Raw genomic sequence first — 21,248 nt, 5'->3', positions numbered from 1 at the left:
CGGGGGCGGGTGTCATTCCATTCCCCGGGAGGGCTCTCCCCCCCTCCCGACTGCGGGATAGCGGCGGGCGATGCGCGTCCGCGCTGCGGCGCTGAGCTTGCCGCGCCTGGTCCACACCACACCCCCCCTCACCCGCACCGCACCGCACCTCACCGCACCGCGGCGGGGCGGGAGGCGGGGCGGAGGGCTCGGCTCGGCCCCGCTCGGCTGGGTTTGGCCGCGCTCGGGATGCTGCTGCGGGTGCGCGCCGCGGTGGCGCAGCTGGCGGCGGGGCTGGGCGCGGGGGCGGGCGCGCAGACCCCCGCTGAACCCCGGGGCGGCGGGGCTGGGGCCGGGAGGGGAGGATCGCCCCCCGCCACCGCCACCTTCTGCCGGCCGGCCTTCCTGCAGCTGACGCCCGAGGAGCTGCGCCGCGCCGACGATCACACCGGGCGGGCCGTGCAGAGCCCCCGCGACGGCCGCCGCCGCCTGCCCTGGAGGACGGGATACGCCGAGTAAGGACCGCGGCTGGGAGCGGGAGCGGGAGCGGGGCTGGGAGCGGGGTTTTACAGCCCGAAGAGGGCGGGATGGCAGCGCTCGGCACCGGAGCGGGGACCTCGGGGGCAAAAGTGGGTCGCGACGCGCGGTGAGCTGCGCGTGTCCCTTTTCCAGCACCGCGGTGGGAGAGCATCGGCGGGGCGCTGTGTTCTCACCCATCCCCCGGGAGGGGGAGTGTTCAGGGCTCTTCTGTCTTTTCTTGTTTTCTGCGCTTTTCGCACAACGCGCGGTGTCACCGATGGGGAACTGACACGGAGGGCGAAGGAGCTGCGGCGGCTCTGGCAGGACTCGAGGGGGAGCAGGGAGCTGGGGCCTTTCCCCTGGGAGCGGGACTGATTGCGACTTCCCCTTCAAGGGTCTGATTCTCTTCTCCTTTCACTCACTGCGAGTTTCACCCCTAACTGAAAGCATGTGGAGAAGGTCACGGTTTGAAGTCTTCTGCCGCTCAGCTCAGTATTGTCAGCCCAGTCCTGCATCCCTTCCTTAAACTGATCTTCCCGATACCCTAGAGAACTTTTTGAGATGTTAATTTGCCCCAGGAGATACTGGGACAGGAGTACCCAGAGCAAAAACGACCCTTTTCGGTCTCCCAAGACTTCTTTCTGCAAACTACTTGAAAAGTCTGTCCCCTAAGCACAGTCACCCTGTTGGGCATATTTACAGCTTCCTCCCATGAGCAGGTTCTGCAATCTAGACCTGAAATCTGCTGTGTCAGCACGGGCTGGGAAAAGTCAGTGTGAATCTCTTTGCAGAAGTCCTGCTGGTTTCGTTACTGTCTCCTCCTCCCCTCCTTTTCTGACGCCCCTGCTCCCTCCCTAGAGGAGATGGGATGTGGATGAGGCTGTGATCCTGTCCATGAGTCCTGGCTGGGTGTGTGTGTGAGGCTGGTTCAGGTTTTTGGGTGATTGCTCTGCTTGTGGCAGCAAACACAGCTTATTTCTGGTCACCTCCCTCGATGAGTGCCCAGATAACTTCTCCCCCTGGACCCCGCTGTGGGTGGGACCCAGCACTGCTGCTGGCCCCAGATCAACCCACACAATTGGTCTGGGACAGCTGGGACAGGACAGGAGCGTCTGTGGAGAGCATCCCTGGGGACACGGAGACACGAGTGGAGGGTTAGGGGGGATGAGATGCTATGGGGTGACCTTTACTGGAACATGATGCGAAAGAAAGAGCCTTTACAGCTCATTTCCTCCCGACAGGGTGATAAATGCGGGGAAGAGCCAGCACAATGAGGACCAGGCGTGCTGCGAGGTGGTGTTTGTGGAGAGGAGGCCCAGCCCGAGGGGCCGGCTGATGTCCCGGGAAGGCGTCGGGGAGCCGGACGGGGTGAGAGCCGGGGAGGTGTGGCCAGGCAGGGACACGGCAGGGAGGGTTCCCATGGGACTGCCCCAGGGCTGGCTGGCCCAGGGAATCCACTGACCCACGTGCCCCGGTGGGCTGCAGAGGTGGCTGCGGTGGTGGCCCCTGGTGCCTCCCCTCTGGAGGAGCTGGCTGCTGGAGGAGTGCTGCTGGCAGAACGAGGTGTCTGATGCAGGGCTGGGCTCCAGCCAGGGAGCAGCCATGTCCAGACACCCTTGGTCAGCTGCTCACATCGTCCCTGCCCGCGCTGGGACCTGCGAGACTGAGGCAGAGCCCCGTGTCACCGTCAGCTGGTGGCCCCAGCTGCTCTGAATTCCCCGTCCCATCTGCTTCCTCCCAGGCTTGTTTAACCTCCCCTCTTCTCCCTGCAGGGCAGGAAGGGTTTTTATTTCCACTACTGGGCCCTGTTTGATGGCCATGCAGGCAGTGGTGCTGCTGTCATGGCATCTGAGAAGCTCCACGTGCACATCTGTGAGCAGCTCCGGGACCTCGTGGACATCCTGCAGGACCCCTCCCCTCCTCCCATCTGCCTCCCACACGACCCTGTGGATCCAACCCGGGTGTCAACCACAGAGGACGATGGGGAGGTCCCCAACGATGCTGTGCCACGGTTCCACCTGGAGAAAGCCGTGTCCCACGAGAGCCTGGTGATTGGCGCCATCGAGAACGCCTTCAAGCACATGGTGAGGAACCTCCACCTGTGGGATCATCCAGAGCATCCCTTGGAGCATCTCTTTGCTGTCTGTGTCTGCATCAGCTTGTCCCCTCTGGCAAAATGCAGCTCTGGAGCGAGGAGGGGGCTGCAGGGATGATCTTGGAGAGGGTGCTGTGATGCCCCATTTTTGGGGGGTTCAGGACGCAGAGGCTTTGGGCCCCAGGCCTGTGTGGGTCTGGAGGGTTTTGTTGCACTTTGTTCCAGCAGTCCCAGCTATTCCCCTCTTGCCTTGCTCTTTCTTGCCCACTCCATTGCCCCAGTGAAGCCACATCCCCCTCTGCCCCGTGGGACACCTGACCCCCCCAAGCCCTACACCCACCCCTGGGCTGTGTGGAGAAAGCTACCCTGGCTGGCTGCTGCTCCCCACCTGGAGCTGAGATGCTGCTGGAGCAGTTGGTATTGTTTGGGGCCCTCCACCCACCCTGCCAGCAGCCACTCTGTGTCTCCACAGGACGATCAGATCGAGCAGGAGCGGGCAGCCCAGCACCTCGCCGGGGGCTGCTGTGCCCTGGCTGCCATCTACCTCATGGGCAAGTTCTACGTGGCCAACGCTGGTGACAGCAGGTACAGCCCCCCCCGGGCAGCCCTTGCTTTTCTCCTGGTGATTGGGGAGCATCCTGGTAGAGCAGGGTGGTGCTGGAGGCCTGGCTGGTGAGGAGCACCCACCTCTGTCCCTGCCTTGGGGAGGGCGGAGGTGGCAGAGCTGGGCAGAGCCACCCCCTGCCTGCTGCGTGCCTTGGGGACAGTGTGCCCTGCTGTGATCTCTGTGCATGCCTGGTGCACAGGCAGGGCTGCAGAATCGCCTCCCAAAATCTGGGACTTGCTCCCTTCCTTCCTCACAGCTCCCTGTCTGCTTTCCCAGACGGCTCTGGATCACTGCAGCCCCTGCTGCTGGTGCTGACCCGGGCTGCAAGCTGGGGAGTGGAAATTGCCCTCAGCCAAGCTTTCAAAAATCTGCAAGAAGTCGTTTCAGGGCACATTTCACACCAGTGACCTGTTCTGGGAGAAGGCCACGCAGATCTATGGGCAGACAGGTGCAAGTGGGAGCTTGGAGCTCAAGAATTTTGACTTCCAAGTGCATTTCCTGGGGTGGGTTACTGGGTAACTGCACCTGGGTGTGCTCATATCCTCAGGCAGTGGCAGGAAGGCAGGTCCAACTTATGGTGAGGCTGAAGCTGGTTTGAATTGCCCTGTATTAATCACAGGATCACAGAATGGGTTGGGTTGGAAGGCACCTTAAAAGTTCGTTTCACTGCACTCCACTGGACCAGGTTGCTCCAAGCCCTGTCCAACCTGGCCTTAAACACTCCCAGGGAGGTGGAATCCACAGCTTCTCTGGGTATTTACTGCAGGTTACCTTGTCCTCAGCAGTGCCAGGCCAGCAAATACAATCTCTGGTCGGTTTTCTGGGGCTGGACGTGCTTCCAGCTCTGGGACAGAGGACAAGGAGATCCTTCATGCCTCTGCTTTTGGGTGCAGGCCCCCTCCATGGCAGCAGCAGACAGGCACCAGCTGTGCAGGATGGCAGCGTGCAAGGGGTCCTGAGGCTGTAACTGTGCTTCTGGGCGAGGGTCTGTGTTCTCTCCTCGGGCATCAGACACAGCCAGAGCTGGGACAGCAGGTGGGACAGATCCTCGAGCCCCCCATGATACCCAGAAACATCTCATGATTAGACTTTTATGTTATTTTAACACATCAAACCATCAGAGCAGCCCCAGCAGTGAGTGGCAGTGCTGGTGTGGGCCAGGCATGTGCACCCATGTCCTGCCACAGGAGATTTCTGCCCCTCCCCTGTGCTGGGGGTGGGAGGGCAGCACCACTTAAGGAGGGTGCCCCACCTTTGTGCTGCTCCTTCTCTGACCACATCCTGTCCTTCGGTTTGCTCTGCTTCATTCCCCTCTGCCCCATGCTTCTCTCCCATTTTCCCTTCCTCCCTGCCCCTGTCCTGTGCAGGTGGGAGGGATGCCATGGCCTGCCCAGGGGAATATTAGAGCCAGGAAGCAGCTCCCAGCTCTGGCTGGGAAGAGGGCAGGCAGAGGAGGGCAAGGGGTTGCACCATTCTTGGGAATCAGCCCTTGAGGGCCAGGCTCAGCTCCCCACCCATGTCTCCTCTTCTCCTCTCTAATCTCATCCTTCCATGTTTCATTGCAGGGCCATTATCATCCGTAACGGGGAAATCATTCCAATGTCCAGGGAGTTTACTCCAGAGACAGAGAGGCAGAGGCTGCAGTTTTTAGTAAGAAAGACCTTTCTTCTAACCTCATTCCTGCTGAACCACCTCCTGGCTCCTTCCCAGCCCCCCCACTCTGCCTGCTGGGCTGCTGCCATGGTGGGGTCCTGGAGCTGGAGGAGCCCCATGGCTGGGACCTGCTGATGGCACTTATCCATCCCAGCCTGCTGGCTGGGATGAGGAGAGGCTCTGGGATGAGGAGAGGCTCTGGGATGCAGGGAGCTGGTGTGGGGGCATCTCGTGGCTGGCAGAGCCCTGGTTTGCTGCAGGGTCAGTGTGAGGGGCTGTGACTGCAAGCCTGGCCTAGCCAGGAGCTGGAGATCCTGGGCTCTTGGCACGGGGCTGGATTGGGATGATCACACGGAGCCAGTTTGGTCCATCTTGCCCTGCTCCTGCCCAGGGGACAGGGAGCATCCCCTGCCTGAGCTGCTGTGACCAGGAGGAGCGTGGCTCTGCTCCCTCCACCCGCTGTGCTCCTGCTGAGTCCTACTTTCTGCCCTGGCTGCTCCCCGAGGAGTCAGAGCTGACGTGTGCCAGCGGGTTTCTGGCTTTCTCCCTGAAAGCTCCCTGTCCCTGTCCTGGACAAACCCTCCAGTGCCACCCAGGGAGACTTTTTAAGGCTATAAAGACCTCTCTGAGGGCAGCACAGGGGAGGAGGCGTTTGTGTTGGAGAAAGTCTTGCTGGATGTGATTTCCTGGCTTGCAACGTACTTGGAAAAACACTGAGGCGTTTTTTTTTCTTGAATCTATTTTTGAATGACCAAGAGGAGGAAACTGCTGTGAGTGGGATCCTCTCCAGCTGGCTGTGAGGGGCAGGGCACTGTCTGGGGACAGGCACATGATGCTCTGCCACATGATGCCCAGGCTGTGGTCAGGGCTCCTCTGGAGTGGGACAGGGGTCTCCACGCTCTCTTCCCAAAGGATCTCCTCCTCTCTTTTGGCTCTTTACTCCCCATCTGCATTTTCCAGCTCTCCCTGTTCCCAGTCCCCTGCACGCTGTGCTCCAGGAGGGCTTGGGGCTGCCATGGAAAAGGCTCTGTGCTGCTGTTTGTCCCTTTTCATGGCTGCAGCCGGGACACTGGTTTGGAAAAGACCCATCCCTCTTTTCCCCCGGGGCGAGTGCCACGCCCTGTGCTGTGACCCTGATATCCTGGTGGGGGTTTGCATCTGTGACTCCTCCTGGGCAAATTCCAGCTTCTGCTTCTGCTGGAATTTGCTAGGTTTTGGTTCCTTTTGGAGATCCTTGTCTGCCAAAACTCTCCGGGTAAAAGCTTCAGCTCCTTGCTGGGTGCTGGCATGGCTGTCCCCAGCCCGGGTGTCCCCTCTGGGGGAGCACAACGTGGGTGGTTTGAAGCTGCTTTATCAGCACCTGTTGAAGTCGCTTCAGAGCAGGCGATTCCACCATGGAATGTCAAAGCTGAGGTCCCACCAGCCCACCAGTCCCACAGATCCCACTCTCCCAGCCCTGAGGCTGAGCCGCCCCTTCTTCCCGCAGGCATTGCTGAGGCCTGAGCTGCTGGGGAAGGAGTTCACCCACCTGGAGTTCCCCCGCAGGATCCAGCCCAAGGAGCTGGGGAAGAAGATGCTGTACAGGGACCAGAACATGAATGGCTGGTAACCCTCAAACCTGCTGGTGGCACTGGGGTCCTACTGAGGTGGCTGCCCAGCTCCAGCATCCCATTCCACAGGGCAGGAGGCTCTGGCATGCTGGGTACCCAGGTCCTGAGCAAGCAGGGGAGCTGCTGGAAGCCTTCACCTGCTGACACCTTGTCTTTGGCTTATTTTAACCAGGGCTTACAAGAAGATAGAAGAGGATGACCTGAAGTTCCCACTTATCTACGGGGAAGGCAAAAAGGTGAAGTGCTGTGGCAGGGCTTGGGGGTGGGTGTTGCTTCATCACCTGCCCTCAGGGATTTGGGGGTTTTGGGCTTGGTTTTGGTAGTGCTGCCATCACTCCAATGCCACCAGTTCTCATCTGGGAATGGAGGTGGAGATGAAACAACCTAAAGTTCTCTTTTGATTCCGACATCCCCCAGGCTCGGATGATGGCCACAATCGGGGTCACTCGGGGCCTGGGAGACCACGACCTCAAGGTGTTCAGCTCCAACATCCACATCAAGCCTTTCCTGTCCTGCTTCCCCGAGGTAAGCCTGGTTTCCAGCCGCTCTGCACCCCGTGGTTCCTGCAGCGGCGTGACCAGATCCACGGTGTGCCCGGTGCAGTGGGAGCCTCCTCTGCCTCTCTGCCCCTCACCCTCCCACCTTGCCCCCACTGCTTGCCAGGTCAGGGTTTACGACCTCACGCAGTACGAGCACTGCCCCGACGACGTTCTGGTCTTGGGCACCGACGGGCTCTGGGATGTCACCAACGACAAGGAGGTGGCCGGGGTGGTGATGGAGGTGCTGACGAGCTACGAGCCCAACGACCCCTGCAGGTGAGCTGTGAGTGGGCAGGGGGATGAGCATTCCAACACCTCCCCTTGGCCTGGCTCTTTGGAGCAGTGTCCTGGCTGTGAACCCTTCTGGGCTCCACGCATGCAGTGACCCCTGGATGTGCCTATCCGAGCTCGGATCCCTCCAAGGGACCCTTCCCTGCACCTCTGGCTGCTCCAGCTTCTCCTTCCTTGCCAGGATGATGCATCAGGGGCTCTGGGGTGGCTGCTGAGCCATGCTCTGCTGTGTCCCCAGGTACACCATGGTGGCCCAGGAGCTGGTGGTGCGGTCCCGGGGGGTGCTGAAGGAGCGGGGCTGGCGGCTGGCCAACGACAGGCTGGGCTCTGGTGATGACATCTCCGTCTTCGTGATCCCTCTGGGTGGCCCGGGCAACTACACGTGATGCCCACAGAGCCTGAGGCTCGCCTTGCCTGGGTGGAGCTGAACAGGGACACTGGCTGCCTCAGGGCCACCTCTCCCTTAAGCACTTGTTTCCTGAGCCGGCCACAAGAAGAGTAAGAAACCTGGAGCCTCAGTCTGTGCCCCTGTCCAGAGCATCCCCCTCCACCTGCTCTCATCCCAGCCCCAGGTGGAGACGGAGAGGCCTTGGATGGAGAGTGAAGGCTGGGGCTGAGGGATGTTTCTGTGCTGCTACTTTCTCAATGCTGTGAAAAGTCTGAAGGCTCCCCGAGTCCTCAGCGTGTTCTTTGCCCCTCGCCCTGGCTGTGCTGGCTCCAGCCCCGTGTGATGGCTGTGGGGCTGGTGGGGCACTTGTACCTGCTGCAGTCACCTCCTGTCCCCTGCCCTGTGACACTGAAGCTGCTCTTGGGGCTGGGCACTGGGGCTTGGATGGGATGTGGATGAGGGTGAAACCCCACTGGCAGCTGGCTCAGCCCAGCACAAATCCAGTTGTGGGTGGTGTGGTGGTGAGTGGGCCCCACGATGGCCCCCCACAGCTCTGTGCTCCCAATTTCCAGCCCCTCACACCTTTGTTCCAGTCACATACCTTGTCCCAGTCTCCGTTTTGGGAGGATGGAGCAGTGACCAAGCCCTGCAGAGCACCCAGAGCCCCGGGGAGGGATGAACCATTGCACTGGCACTGGCTGTGCCACAGGTTCTGCCCCCACCCTCCTATGCCTTGGATCACTGCTGTGCTTCTAGAGCCAGTCATTTACTGACTGGAGAGCTGAGCTGGAAAGCATCTAAATCCTTTCTTGGTGTGGGGAGTCTATGAATGTATGTCTATATTTCTGAGTGGTTCTGAATTAGCAGCCGCACACAGAGCAGCCCTATTCAGGCGAGCTTAACAGCTTAACTGCGCCGTGGATCTGCTTAGCCCAGGGCTGGGAACCCGCAACAAAAGCAGCTTGGTGTGACCAGGGCGGGGGCAGACAGCTCCCTCCTTTTCCTCAATAATCTCAGAAGTGGTGCAGGGCGGAGCTGGAGCAGTTGATCTCTGCACGGGATCGTTGCATCACGCAGATCTCCACCTGGAGCATCCATTTCCTGCACCTCTGCAGAGCGCTGCGTCCTCCCAAACTGTGAGGGACTGTCCTCCCATCAGGTGGAAAGAGCTGGGCCGTGGTTCCTTGTTTGGGAAAGGCTCTGTGGCACCGGGAGTTTGTGTCCTGTCACTGGGCACAGGCAGCTCTTGTCAAGTGTCGCCTCTGATGAATGTTTGTCTCCTGTAACCGGTGAGATGTAAATAAACTGGATGCACTTAACGGGAAGTGGAAGTTACCCAGTGAGATTTGAACCTGTTGGCATCCATGCTGAAGGGAGCAGGGAGTGGTGCCGGGGCCGGGAGCCTGTCCTTGCGTAGCACTGTGTGTTTAAATAAAGGTTTTGCCACTCGCAGTCACCGCTTCAAAGTCTTTTCTATGCAGAGCTCCTGCAAAGAAGACTTACCTAAAAGCCAATTAGCTCTGATTAATTTATGTAGGCAGGCAAATGGGTCCAGGCAGAGCCGTGTGAGCTGCTGTCCCTCTGGCCTTGGCACTGGTCAGAGCCCATGGAGTGTCCTGTGGGCAGTGGGAGCCCCTGCTGTGCTGCCAGTCTCTGGGTGGTGCTGCCTGGGGCTTCTCAGCTCCCTGGCTCTGGCTGTGGGGCAGAGGCAGTGGCCAGTCTGCTGTGGATGGGAACATTATACAGGGAATGGAGGGATGGAAAGGCTGATGGTTTTCCTGCCTGTGGGGGAGGGAGCAGGGCAGGCTGTGGATGGAGCCACAACCTGTGACTGTGCCTCTCTGGGAGTTCAGGTACCCCAAAAGCATCTGCCTCTTCCTCGAAGGTGGGCTGTCTGCTGGAAGCATCCCTGCTGTTTCACATCCCACTGACACCCATCCAGTACCCCTGGTGCTCCTGATACTCCCTCCACTCTTGTCTGCACAGCCCTGTTCTCCTGGCACGATGCTTTTCGTGCTGGTGGCTGAGAACTGGCTCTGCTTTTCCAGGTCACTGCCTGGGAGCTGCTGGATAAGGCAAGGAGGCAGAGGCTGCATTTAAAGCTTCCTCTGTGGTTCCCTTTTTTACTAAGGAAACATTTCCTTTGGAACCAGCTCCTGGCCTGGGGCTTGATAAATTAAGAAAAATTGTCTTCGAGTCCTTAAAATAGCAGCAGTTTATGAGCCTGGGTCTGGGCCAGGCCCCTGGGGCTGCCTCTCCCTGGCTCAGGGACAGAGACTCTGCCCTGCAGCTGGGATGCTGTGGGGGGAGCAGCTCCTTCCTGACAATCTGTGGTGGGCATGGGGAGCCAGAGCCCCGACCAGCAGCACTGGGGTCACCTCAGTGCAGGGTCTGACACGTCACAGCTCCCTCTGCCAGTGCCCCAGTGGAGGGGACAGAGACCCTGGGGACAGGGCTCGACCCTCAGCCACCCCTGTGTCTGTCACACTGGGAAGTGGGGTGTCCCTCGAGGAGTGAGGGGGTTCCTGTGCAGCACCTGGGATGGATGTGGGAGGGGTGTGATGGGTTTTGGCTGCTGGTGCCTGCTGGGGTCAGCCTTGCCTGGCAGAGCAAACTGGCTGGCACTGCCTCAGGGGGCTGTCATAAATAAAGCATAGAGGGGGGAAGGTGTCTCTTCAAGTGGTGCTGCTCCCATGGTGGGGGACCCCTGGTTAGGGGGCAAAGCAAGCAACACTGAGGGGGGAAGGGGCCCCCTTGAGCAGTGCTCTGATGAAAGGTGGTTTGGGGATTGGTCTCCAGTGATGGGGGACCCCAGGTTAGGGGGCAAAGAAAATAATATGGGGGGAAGGCATCCCCTCGAGGGGTGCTCCAATAGCGGTGGGCCCCTGCTTAGGGGGAAAAAGGACAGTGCTTATGGGGGGAAAGGCATCCCCTTGAGTGATGCTCCGATAGCTGGTGGTTTGGGGCTTGGGCTCCGATGGTGGGGGACCACTGGCTGAGGGGCAGAGCACGGGTGGTCTTTGCTGTTGGTGTCGCCTGGCACAGGGAGGAGCTGAGGGAAGCAGCTCTGCTCCTCCGGGCAGTTGGGGTCGCGCCCTCCCCACCTGAACGGGGAGAAAACCCCCCGAGGGCTCCGCGGGGAAAACAGCGGCGGGTCCCGGGTGCCCCGGAGGCGGGCGGGGGTCTGCGATGGGAAGGGGCTCGGCAGGGCTCGGCACAGCCCAGCACGGCTCGGCACAGCCCAGCAGCTCCCGCTCCGCCCTCGCGGGCGGCCCCGGACGGGGCGGTGCCCGGCGCTGCTCGGAGGAGCCGGGAAGGGAGCGGGAGCTGGGACAGACACCGGCAGCGGGACGGGGCAGCGGCGGAGAGAGGTGCGGGGGAGCGGAGCGGCGAGGGCATTGATGGGGGTGCGGGGGATGGGGTGCGTCCGGGAGGGGCAACTGGGGAGTGGGGATGCTGGTGGGGTGCGGGGATACTGGTAATAAGTGGGGGCAGAGCTCCGGTTTAGGGGAACCGGGATGTGGAATTACTGGTAGTGATGGGGTCTGAGTTACTGGCAGAGGCTGGGGGAGCTGAGGTTTGGGGTTACTGGTGGGGTTTTGAGGGAACTGAGATCTGGGGGTACTAGTGGGAGGTGGAGGTGCGGAGTCACTGGTGGGGTGTGGGGTCAGTGCTGGGTGCGGTCCGGGCACTGCTGGGGGAGCGGGGCATAGGGGTGGATGCCCCAGCCGGGCTGGGTGGGGTGCAGCGGGACAGGGCGGGGTGGGTGTGCCTGGGATGGGGCGGGGGGTCCTGGGTGTGGGCAGGGGTGGGTCAGCTGTACTTCGGGCTCTGCGGGTTGGCCTCGGAGGGTGGCCTTGGGCCGTGGGTCCCAACTTGAGGTTGCCCCCCAGGCAGTGACTGACCCAGGGTGAGAGCCCCGGGGCTGCTGCCACATCCCACATCCCTCCCCGCAGCCCCTGCTCCAGCAGTGTCCCCGTGCACAGCCTTGTCACGGAGCTGCCGCTCCGTGTTTTCTTCAGAAAAAGGAAAAAAGTTCCCTTTGCTCGCTGCTGAGCTCATTCTTAAACATTTATATTAGGGGGGCTTGCGGGGAGGGGAAATAATTGTGTAATGTCTTCGGAGCAGGGGAGCATTCCAAAAGCATGACTGCGCGGCCCTTTCCAGCACTGAAAGTCTGGCAGCCAAGTCTCCCAGCGGCCGCCAGCCCCCCCTAAATCCAGCCTCAGCCTCTCAACACCCCCGTGGGAACGGCAGAGTGATCCCCCGGGCTGCATCTGCGTGGGGTGGGCTGGGAGCAGGGTCCCGGCTGAGCTCCCCCGCTTCCCCCCCGAGCTCACATCCCTGGGAAAGTGTTCCGGTCAGGAAACTGGAGCCGGGAGGTAGCGGTTTGCCTGGCTGTGTGTCACGGAGACCGCTTTGCATTCTGTTTCTGTTTCGCCAAGTCCTTTTTGGTGTCCAGACAGTTTCAGTTTAAGCCCACCCCCTCCTCCTCCTCCGCTCCCGAGCAGCCCAGGTAGAGCCTGAGCGAGGTTTTAACGGGCTTTAACTTGAATCCGTGTTCCTGACAGCTACAGCTCCTCCAGGGAAACGCTCAAGTGGAAAATAAGCCAAGTCACTGTCTTCCAACAGGTTGTCGGGAGCGTTTAACCAGGCTCACCTCCCAACTTGCCGTTTGCACTGGAGAGGCGCGTTGACATGAAAAGTAAGGAATGTATTAGCAAATATTGATCGGCGCTGGGGCACTCAGGCCTTGCACGGGCCCCCTCTGAGATTGTGGCGTGTTGTTTGGAGCTTCCCGCAAGACTCTTGTCGTGCCGTGAGGCTGGGAAGGCCTGTGGGAGGTAAAATAAGAACATGGCATGATGTCCTTTGGAAAAGGAGGTAAGGGGCAGGCAGCTTTTCCCCACAGAGGGGGGGAAAAGCTTTCCCCTTTGTTTAGGCTTTCGAATCCTTCTGTTCCAAGTCCCTTTCTCTGTTTTGCGTGTGGATGGTTTTTGTGTGGGGTTTAGCGACGAAAATGAGCCAGCCTGGGCGCCCTGCTCTGGATCTGGGTCCAAACAGCTGCCCTTGGCCACTGGAGCGTGTGGTAAAGCCCAGCCTGCCTGGTCATGCCCACAGAATAGCTCCCCTCCCTCCCCCCAAAAAAAGTGGGTAAGGTCTAAAGTTGAGCACTGAGTTGAGCTCCTGTTTTGATGGTCGCTCATCGTTTGGATAGGGGAAGTCCAGAGGTCTGAGGAAGGTTTCAGGCAGCTCTCCCAGTGGTAAATACAGACATTTTCCTCGGCGCCGGGCAGTTCTGGCAGCGGAGGCAAGGCGGGATGGCAGGCAGGACGGGAGGCTCAGAGCAGCGGGCGCTGCTGGGTGTGGGTGTGCTCTGGGTGTCAGTGATGGCTTTTGGCCTTCTGGGGGCTGGCCTGTGCTGCACAAACTGGGGGCTGGGTGGGTGTGAAACTGCAGATGCTGCTGTGCCAAAATGAGCACCACTTGGATCGGCTTGAGCTGGGATCTGCCCGGGAGCCTGAGCTCTGCCCTGCCCGCTGTGTTTCCCTTTGGCATTTCTCCTTGCTTCCAGCCCTTTTGGGGACTTCTCTCTGCTTTTAAACCTTAATGATTCTATGATTCTGTGCAAGAGTCCCTCTGGTCCCTGTGACACTGGCCAGGACACTTGTCCTGTGCTACCTTGGCCATGGTTTAGGTGTCTCAGCAAATGAAATTCCCCTCAGGGGCCATTCCTGTCGGGTTTTAATTTGGAAATTTACTTACTTTCTCACTGCACCAGTGAGTCCAGCCAGCTAAAGCCATTTCTGTTGTGAAGCAACCCTGCAGAGCATGTGTGCCAATGGTCTGTGTGCTGCTGTCATCCTGTCCCCAAACACCTCCAGTCCCCTTCCCGTGACTATCCTGGAGGCAGCTGTGGCTGTCACTGTGCTGGTCGGAGCTGTGAGCTGTTGGTGGAGCAGGAGCTGCTCCCAGGGGGATTCTGGAGGGGGTTCCCCACCAGTGCCCCATCCTCGGGGCTGTGGCAGTGCCCACAGTGGCCTGGAGCTGGCCAAAGTGACTCTTGTTTGCCTGCTGGCACCTCTCAGGGTCCTGTCCCGAGGTGCCCTCCCCTGGCGCTCGCAGCAGCTCTGTGCACACACACGGGCGTGTTTCGAAGTGCAGACAGCCTGTCCTCGGCCGTGCTGGGGAGGAAACCTTTCCTGTGTTCCCTCTGGGTGCTGGGAGCTGCTGAGGGTCCTGTCTGTTCACAGCTGCACGACCTGAACTGAAGGTGTGTGGTTTGGAAATCCAGTTGTGAGCCTCGTCTCGTAACCCAGCCTTGAGCCTGATCTGTGCTGTGTTCACCCAGCTCGGTCCTAAACAGGAGTCAAATCACTCCAACCCAGCGCTTGGGTGCTTTTATCTGTTTAAACTGATGAAAAGTTTAGCAGAGCTGAAGGCGCAGCGAGACCAGGAATGTCTTGGGCTGGTCAAAGAGGTGGTTTTCCTTCTGCAGTTTTGTTGTGGTGTGACATTGGGGCGATGGGGCTTCGTGCCACGGCCTGGGTGTTCCCTGAACCTCCCATCCAAAGGGAGCAGCCAGAGTTGCTGGGGCAGAAGAGTAAGGAGATGCTTGGTGGTAGCTCTGCAAGGCAGGAACATGAGCCCCTGGTCTGTTCTCCCATCTCTGGCCAAAAAGTGACCTGGGGGCAATGCTGGTGGCTGCACGAGCACTGCCCAAAGGCTTCACCCTCCTCCTGGCACCACTCTCCTGGCTGAGCAGGGTTTGTCTGGAGAGGGGTATTGGCCAGGTCTGGGGGCTGTGGGGAGCTGGTCCTGTCCTGTTGGCAGCACTGGGACTGCTCCCAGCACAGCACTGTCCCCCCCAGCCCTGCCCAGGCCTCAGGATGTGCCTCCAGCCAGGGCTGTGATTCCTGGTGGGACAGGTCTGGCCGGGGTGGGGCCATCAGCAGCGCTTGGGAATTTCTGCATTAGAACAAAACCCTTCTGTTACCTCTGGGAACTCAAGGCCGGCTCTGGAGGTTTGCTGAAAGATTTCTGTCCCTGGTTGGAGTCCTTCAAAGCCATAACATCTTTCCCTGCGATTCCTGAGCTCCTTTAGCAGACACTGGGTGATGGACACATCCTGCTGCCAGAGGAATTCCCCATTTCCTGCTCAGCGGGAACTTCACATTTTGAGGCACAAAGCTGGGAGAGGCCAATAAATAGCACAAGGGCTGCCCTGGAGCCTGGCTGATTTTATGGTGATGGCTTTAGAATAGCTGCTTGGAAAGTAGAGCAGAGCAATTTGGGGTCACGTTGCAGCTCTTTGGCGTGCTGAAGGTGCTGCCTGCTCAGGATTTAGGCTGGTGCTGGCAGCAGTGGCACAGACTAAACCCACAGCCACCCCAGCCTGGCCCCAGCCTGCCCACAGCAGTGGGTGCAGGGATGGGCACAGGGGCCCTGCGGGGTTAGGCAGGGGGAGGAGATGCCAGCACACGGTGGCTGCTCCCTTTTGTTGTCTCCATGGCTGAGCAGGAGGCATCTCCAGTGGGGCCCTGAGGGCTCTGCTGGGCTGGGTTGGGTTGCCAGCGTGGCTGGGCAGCCTTGGCTGTAACTCAGGGTGGTTTTGGGCACTTGGCAGAGTTTAAAATCTGAATTTCCATGGCTTGTTGTGGGTGACTGTGTGCTTTTAATTATTTGGCCTGATGGCAGTTGTACTAAAGATGTCCTCAAATTGTCATGGAATCACACAACAGTTTGTGTTGGAACAGATCTTAAAGCTCATCCCATCCTGCCCCCTGCTGTGGGTAGGGACACCTTCCACTAGCCCAGGTTGCTCCAACCCCCGTCCAACCTGGCCTTGGACACTTCCAGGGATGGAGCAACCACAGCTTCTCTGGGCAACCTGTGCCAGGGCCTCCCCACCCTCACAGGGAACAATTTCTTCCTAATATCCAATCTAAACCTACTTTCTGTGAGTTTAAATCCATTCCTCGTCCTGTCATAATGATCAAATAGAATCTTTTAGCTTGGAAAAGACCTTCCAGATCAGTGAGTCCAACCATTAACCCAACACTTCCAAGTGTAAGATCAGCCCAGCACACGGCGGGGGTCAGGGCTGCCAGTGCACATTTCTGGGTCCTGTTGAGCTTCTCATCCACCAGCACCAAGTCCTTCTCCTCAGGGCTGCTCTCCATCCATTTCTCCTGCACTTGTGCTTGGGATTGCCGTTTGTCTTTGTGCAATTATCTTCACGTTTACTACTCTTTTATCTGTTCATCACCGTGTGGGAACAGCGCAAAAGCCTTTGCACCAGACTCCTCATCCCAGGGACTGGCCTCATCCTGCTGAGCAGCAGAGCATCCCCTGGCAGAGGAGCTCATCTCTCCCGGAGCAGAGAGCTGCTGGCATGTGGTGCTGGTGCCGTGCTGGCTCCAGGGCATGGATGGGGGCGTCCAGCCGAGCCCCCCGGGGGGAATCACAGCCCTCCTTGCCCTGCTTCGCCTCTGCACGCCAGCTCTGGATTAGTAATGGGCTATTTCTGGCCGGCTCTCGTGAGTAATGGAATGAATTGTGCTGAGATTTTGGGTGGGGACGGTGCCTCTGCCCTCTGAGTCACCGCTCGGCATCACGCCGGGCTCGGGAGCTGCCGGGGCCGGAGCCGTCCCAGGTCAGGGAGGGCGAGGGAGGCCGTGGGAAGGAGCTCTGGGTGCAGTGGCTCTGCTCAGTTTGGGGCCCCTGAGGTCCCCCTGGCTGGGCAGTGTGTGGGCAGGGCAGCATTTGGGCAGGGGTGGTGCCACTCTGGTTGGTTTTGGTTTCCATCCATCCACACCGGGCACGGGCAGGTCCTGGTGTCCGTCTGGGAGCGGGTGTTTGTTCTCCTTGGGCATCTGCTGCCCCTCCTGCTGCAGATGTGTGGTCTGCGCTGTGGCGTGGGTGAGATAATGGCACAGCCCAAACTGCTGTTCCTCCTCCATCCCTCTTGGAGATAGGGACTCGAAAAGCAGCAAGTCGTGTTTTGCTGCGGGCGAAGGAGCTTCGTGCCTGAGTAAACAGACTTTTTTGCCCCTGAGCTCTCCTTTTCTCCTGCTCTGGATGTGCTGCTAGGAGGGAGGATGAGCTTTTGGTCTGAGGAGAAGGATGGTTTGCAACAAGGCTCGGACTTGATGATCTTGGAGGTCTTTTCTAACTTTAATGATTCTGTGATTCTAATGATGATGCATTTCTGTGTCCCCAGGGATATGTTGTCCTCCTCAAGTGTGCAGGAGCCAGCAGACTCCTCCAGCCCTTGTATCTGCCTCCATAACACAAACTCTGTGTCTCCTCGGGATGAGCTCCTGGCTGGTTGCCCCTGCTGGGACAGTGGGTGTCCCTGGCCCAGCTGGCACAGGCAGGAGCAGGAGGGCACAAGGAATAGGGATAGGAGCTGTTCACCCTCCATGTTCAGCCCCTGCCTCCCTAAAAAGTGCCCTCTGCTCCCTAAAAGGGACCCTTTAGGGCACCTTTATTTTTTTCTCCAGCTTCAGTGCTGCACAAACGTGCTCACCCTTTCTGTGGACGTGCTGCTCCACTGGGATGTGTGCCTGACCCCCAGGCTCCTGGCTGAGGAGTGCTGGATCCTGCCGGATGCAGCCCTTGATCCTCTCTCTTCTCACCTTACAAGTGCCAGCCTACGATTTCTATTAACAGCTCACAGCACTCAGCAGCCACAAACCATTCCTGCCTCAGCTTGTGAGCCAAAAGTGCCTGGAATCTGCAAAGATCCATGGCTACCAGCAGGGCCTGGCCTGGATTTGGGTGAAAACTGTCTCTCTTTTGCCCAAACCATTGGGCAGTTTGATTTGTGAGACTGGGGTGGTCCCCAGGGTTTGTGTGCCAGGGGTGACCTGCCAGGCATGCCATGGGAGAGAGGAGCTCTGCAGCGTGCCTCTGGAATGCGAGCCAGCCACTTGGGCTCGCTTCTTGATCCTTCACTTGCCGTTAATTATGATGTGGCCCCACTCCGGTTTTTCCCCTTTTCCTCCCTTTTCTGTTGGCTCGGGGTGTGGGTGTGGTGACCCATGCCCGGCCTTTGTTAAGGCTCAGCTCAGTGCCCTGGTTAAATGCCAGGCTTATGATGTCCTGACCTTCCCAGGATGATCCCAGCATGATCCTGGGGTGATCCCAGTGTGATCCACTTGCAGTTCCACACAGCAGCATTGGTGTTTGTGGCCTTCCCACAGGGTTATTTCCCCTGAACCTTCCCGAAGGCTCCCAGAATCCCAGACCCTTCCCATCCTGCCGCCCAGGCAGGGGGTGTGGAGAGGGACAGGGCTGGTGGGGAGATGTGGCATGTCCCTGCCTTCAGGAGCAGTTTTCTGGCCACCTGTAATTTCCCCCAGAGCAGTGTGAATTTTGAGGGATTAGACCCTGAGCTGTCAGCTTGCATCATTCCCGGGATCTCTTCAGGGACAGGGAGCTGGTGATGTGCCAAAGGCACTTAAGGAGTGGGTCAGGCTCTTGGAACTGAGGCGTCTGGGAAGCTGGGGATGGGAAAGAGATTTCTGGTCCCGAGGCTGGGAGGGATGTGATCCCACCACGGCTGATTTTCTCATGCCTCATTCAGATGCTGCGCCAGGCGTTTTTGTGCCATTGTCCCGGGCGATTCTCAGGCTCCCCTGTAATCCCCTTTGGAAGCTGAGGGATGCAAAGGCATGGCTTTCCTTGCAGGGCTGCATCCTTTTCCCTTGGGGCAGAAAGCTACCCTTTTGCCTGGGTTTTGCCCGTGTTTGCCGAGGGATGCCTGGCAGCTTCTCCCACTACCAGTGCCAGCGTCGGCTCTTTTGGTTCCGTGGCAAAGGCTCCTTTGTCAGGCAGGCTGGGACGGGGCCAGCCCGGTGCTGGGTGCCAGGCACACGGGTCCTGCTTGCCTGGACCTCCAGGAGCTCAGCCTGGCGCGTTGCAGCTGCTGATCGGATTATTTGGGAGCCGCTCCCGGGGGAGACCTGGAGCGCGGTTCCTGCCCTGAGGAATTCATAATCTAAAATAAAGCCAGCGTGTTGGTGGCACTCTGGGGGTTGTCTAAAATCCAGTTTACCCGGGTGGCAGCACAGCAAAGGCCAGGGAGGGTTGGATGGCTGAGGGGGTGGGTAAGGCAGAGCAGTCTGTCACCTCGCACAAGGTCCCTGTGTGCAGCCACCAGCACTGGCACGGCTGGGACATGGCTGGGATGGTTCTCCCAGCCACAGCAGCAGTGCTGGGTGTAGATGGTTCCAGTCAGGCCAGTTCTTGCAGTGCCCATGAGCTGGTGTGTGCAGGAGCTGGCGGGGGGCTGGGGGGATGCCCTGGCCATCACTGGCTGTTCCCAGTGGGATGTGCCCCAGGTGTCTGTGTCCGGTACCTCCCTGGCCATTGTGCACAGGACTCTGGGGGTCTGGGAGCGTGGCCTGCCCATGCTGCTCTGCCCCACTGCCCTGCTCCTGTCCCTGCAGCGATGGCAGCCATCAGGAAGAAGCTGGTGATCGTGGGAGACGGCGCCTGTGGGAAGACGTGTCTGCTGATCGTGTTCAGCAAGGACCAGTTCCCCGAGGTCTACGTGCCCACTGTGTTCGAGAACTACATTGCTGACATAGAGGTAGATGGGAAGCAGGTAAGAGCCATCATCATTCCTGTCCTTGTTCTCCCATGGTCCCACGCTGGCAGTGCCACCGCCCAGTGCTGCCACCAGGGCTGGTCCGTGTGGCTCCTGCCTTCCTGGGTCACCCTGAACCTGCCCCAGTTTTGAGGAAGACCCACAGCTATACCTGAGGAAGATAAATCTGTCACTCCTGGTCTGCAGAGCTGACGAGTCATTATCCCCTCTCCCCTCCCAGGTGGAGCTGGCCCTGTGGGACACGGCGGGACAGGAGGACTATGACAGGCTGAGGCCCCTCTCATACCCAGACACCGACGTTATCCTCATGTGCTTTTCTATCGACAGCCCGGACAGCCTCGGTAGGGACCAGGGAGTGAGGGGGGACCTGGGGCTCCCACAGGGCTGGGTGCTGCTGCTGAATAGCCCTGCAGTCCAGGAAACCTCTGTTCTGCCTCCCGGGGATGCCAGAGCTTCCCCTTCATCCCCTGGCTTTGTGTGCACTCCAGGGAAATGCTGGGAACTTGCTGGCTGGGTGGAGGTGGTGGGAGAAGAGGATGCTGTGGGGGAGCTCTCCCTGCTTCCTATGGCAAAAAGCCCGGGCTGGTCCCTGCGGGGAGGCTGGGGAAGAGCAGCCCCTCAGCTCGTGGGTCCCTCTTGTGCTGGTTGCAGAGAACATCCCTGAGAAGTGGACGCCGGAGGTGAAGCACTTCTGCCCCAACGTGCCCATCATCCTGGTGGGGAACAAGAAGGACCTGCGGAACGACGAGCACACGCGGCGGGAGCTGGCCAAGATGAAGCAGGTGGGGGCAGCCCAGAGGGGTCCCACCACCTCTGCCCAAGGGCAGTCGCTGCTGCGCCCTGGCAACGTTTCCAAACCCCTCTTTTTTCCTGCTTGCTAGGAGCCGGTGAAGCCAGAGGAGGGGAGGGACATGGCCAACAGGATCAACGCCTTCGGGTACCTGGAGTGCTCGGCCAAGACGAAGGAAGGGGTGCGGGAGGTGTTCGAGATGGCCACCCGGGCCGGCCTGCAGGTCCGCAAGAACAAGAAGCGCAGAGCCTGCCCGCTGCTCTGAGCAGCCCCCCGGCCCCTGCGCCAGCACTGCCTGCCCTGCCCGGGGAGGGAGCACTGGCAGCCCAAGTGGGACCTCGAGGTGCCGGTACCTGCCCTGAACCCTCTGCACCAGAGCTGCCACCCGCGCCCGCGGGGTGTCCCTGCGGGATTCCGGGGCCACGAGGGGCCAGTGCCTTCAGCACCCGCCGCTCTCCGAGGGCCGGGTGTTCGTGTCGCTCCCCGTGCCGCCCCGTTTTGTACTGATTTCCCTGGTTTTGCCTTTCCCGTGGGGATTGCCGTGGTGTTCACCCTCCCTCCCCGGCTCCGGGCAGAAGCGGGAGGTGCCCACAGCTCATGCGCGGGGTGTGCTGGGCCCTCGGGGTGCTCTGCCCGCTCCCCCGTGCCGTGCAGGCAGCACACACCAGTGTTAGACAGACTTGCCTGGGCAGCTTTAGCCCTGTCTGTGAGCAGAGCCGGGCTCAGCTGCTGCCAGGAGCGCTCTGCTCCCGGGATGTGTGCCCAGCCCTGCCGGTATCGCCGCCTTCGAGTCTGCCTCGGTCATGGACTTGGCACCAGTAAGCTGAACTGTGTAATTGGGAGAATAAATGCAAACTGGTATTTTAGTAATTGGAACCCTGCTTGCGTGGCATCCTTCCGGCTCTCCTTTGAGCCCCTCGCTGCTCCAGCCTCCTGCCTGGGGACAGAGGCCCCGTGCTGCAGGGTGGGGACCTGCTCGTCCCACAGCTCCTCTTGCTTCAGCTGCTGCTGCAACAGCATCAGGGCTCAGCACAATGAGCTTGGGTAAGAGCCAGGAAGCAGCTTATGTGGGAAGGGCTGGGCAGGAGCTTTCCCAGCTGTACCCAGTCCCCGGATGATGGGCACTGCTGTCCCTGCTGGAGCCATCGTGGCTCTGGAGC

At 59.8% G+C, this 21,248-nt stretch overlaps 2 protein-coding genes across 4 annotated transcripts; both read left to right on the top strand.

Moving 5' to 3' along the window:
• Positions 1-228: 228 nt before the first annotated feature.
• PPM1J (protein phosphatase, Mg2+/Mn2+ dependent 1J) lies at positions 229-9,133 on the top strand. Its single transcript, XM_050326705.1, has 10 exons — positions 229-494; positions 1,740-1,866; positions 2,271-2,582; positions 3,066-3,178; positions 4,766-4,850; positions 6,340-6,458; positions 6,636-6,699; positions 6,881-6,988; positions 7,127-7,278; positions 7,532-9,133. Exons 1-10 carry the CDS (start codon positions 229-231, stop codon positions 7,677-7,679), a joined length of 1,494 nt encoding a protein of 497 aa, XP_050182662.1. The 3' UTR covers positions 7,680-9,133.
• Positions 9,134-10,959: 1,826 nt separating this feature from the next.
• On the top strand, positions 10,960-20,957 carry RHOC (ras homolog family member C). Of its 3 annotated transcripts, none has more exons than XM_050326724.1 (6): positions 10,960-11,052; positions 12,314-12,386; positions 19,138-19,295; positions 19,519-19,639; positions 19,950-20,080; positions 20,180-20,957. In XM_050326724.1, the coding sequence occupies exons 2-6, from the start codon at positions 12,380-12,382 to the stop codon at positions 20,351-20,353; spliced, it is 591 nt and encodes a 196-aa protein (XP_050182681.1). In that variant the 5' UTR covers positions 10,960-11,052; positions 12,314-12,379; the 3' UTR covers positions 20,354-20,957. The 3 variants fall into 3 exon arrangements, with proteins under 3 accessions (XP_050182681.1, XP_050182680.1, XP_050182682.1); XM_050326723.1 differs by having other exon boundaries at positions 12,314-12,565; XM_050326725.1 differs by lacking the exons at positions 10,960-11,052; positions 12,314-12,386 and adding an exon at positions 12,673-12,945.
• Positions 20,958-21,248: the final 291 nt, after the last annotated feature.

The sequence above is a fragment of the Myiozetetes cayanensis genome, unplaced genomic scaffold (genome assembly GCF_022539395.1).
Source record: "Myiozetetes cayanensis isolate MyiCay16 unplaced genomic scaffold, myiCay2020 scf32, whole genome shotgun sequence".
Taxonomy (NCBI): Eukaryota; Metazoa; Chordata; class Aves; order Passeriformes; family Tyrannidae; genus Myiozetetes; species Myiozetetes cayanensis.
Note: the sequence above shows the minus strand (reverse complement) of the source record. Positions and strands in the feature narration are given on the sequence as shown.

Bases quoted from the DNA above. Each gene is read 5' to 3' on its own strand.
- PPM1J (XM_050326705.1), top strand. From the start codon at position 229: ATGCTGCTGCGGGTGCGCGCCGCGGTGGCGCAGCTGGCGGCGGGGCTG. The intron at 3,179-4,765 runs GTACAGCCCCCC...GTTTCATTGCAG, and splicing joins GCCAACGCTGGTGACAGCAG to GGCCATTATCATCCGTAACG. The intron at 6,700-6,880 runs GTGAAGTGCTGT...GACATCCCCCAG, and splicing joins TCTACGGGGAAGGCAAAAAG to GCTCGGATGATGGCCACAAT.
- RHOC (XM_050326723.1), top strand. From the start codon at position 12,544: ATGATGTCCTTTGGAAAAGGAG. The intron at 12,566-19,137 runs GTAAGGGGCAGG...CTGTCCCTGCAG, and splicing joins GATGTCCTTTGGAAAAGGAG to CGATGGCAGCCATCAGGAAG. The intron at 19,296-19,518 runs GTAAGAGCCATC...CTCCCCTCCCAG, and splicing joins TAGAGGTAGATGGGAAGCAG to GTGGAGCTGGCCCTGTGGGA.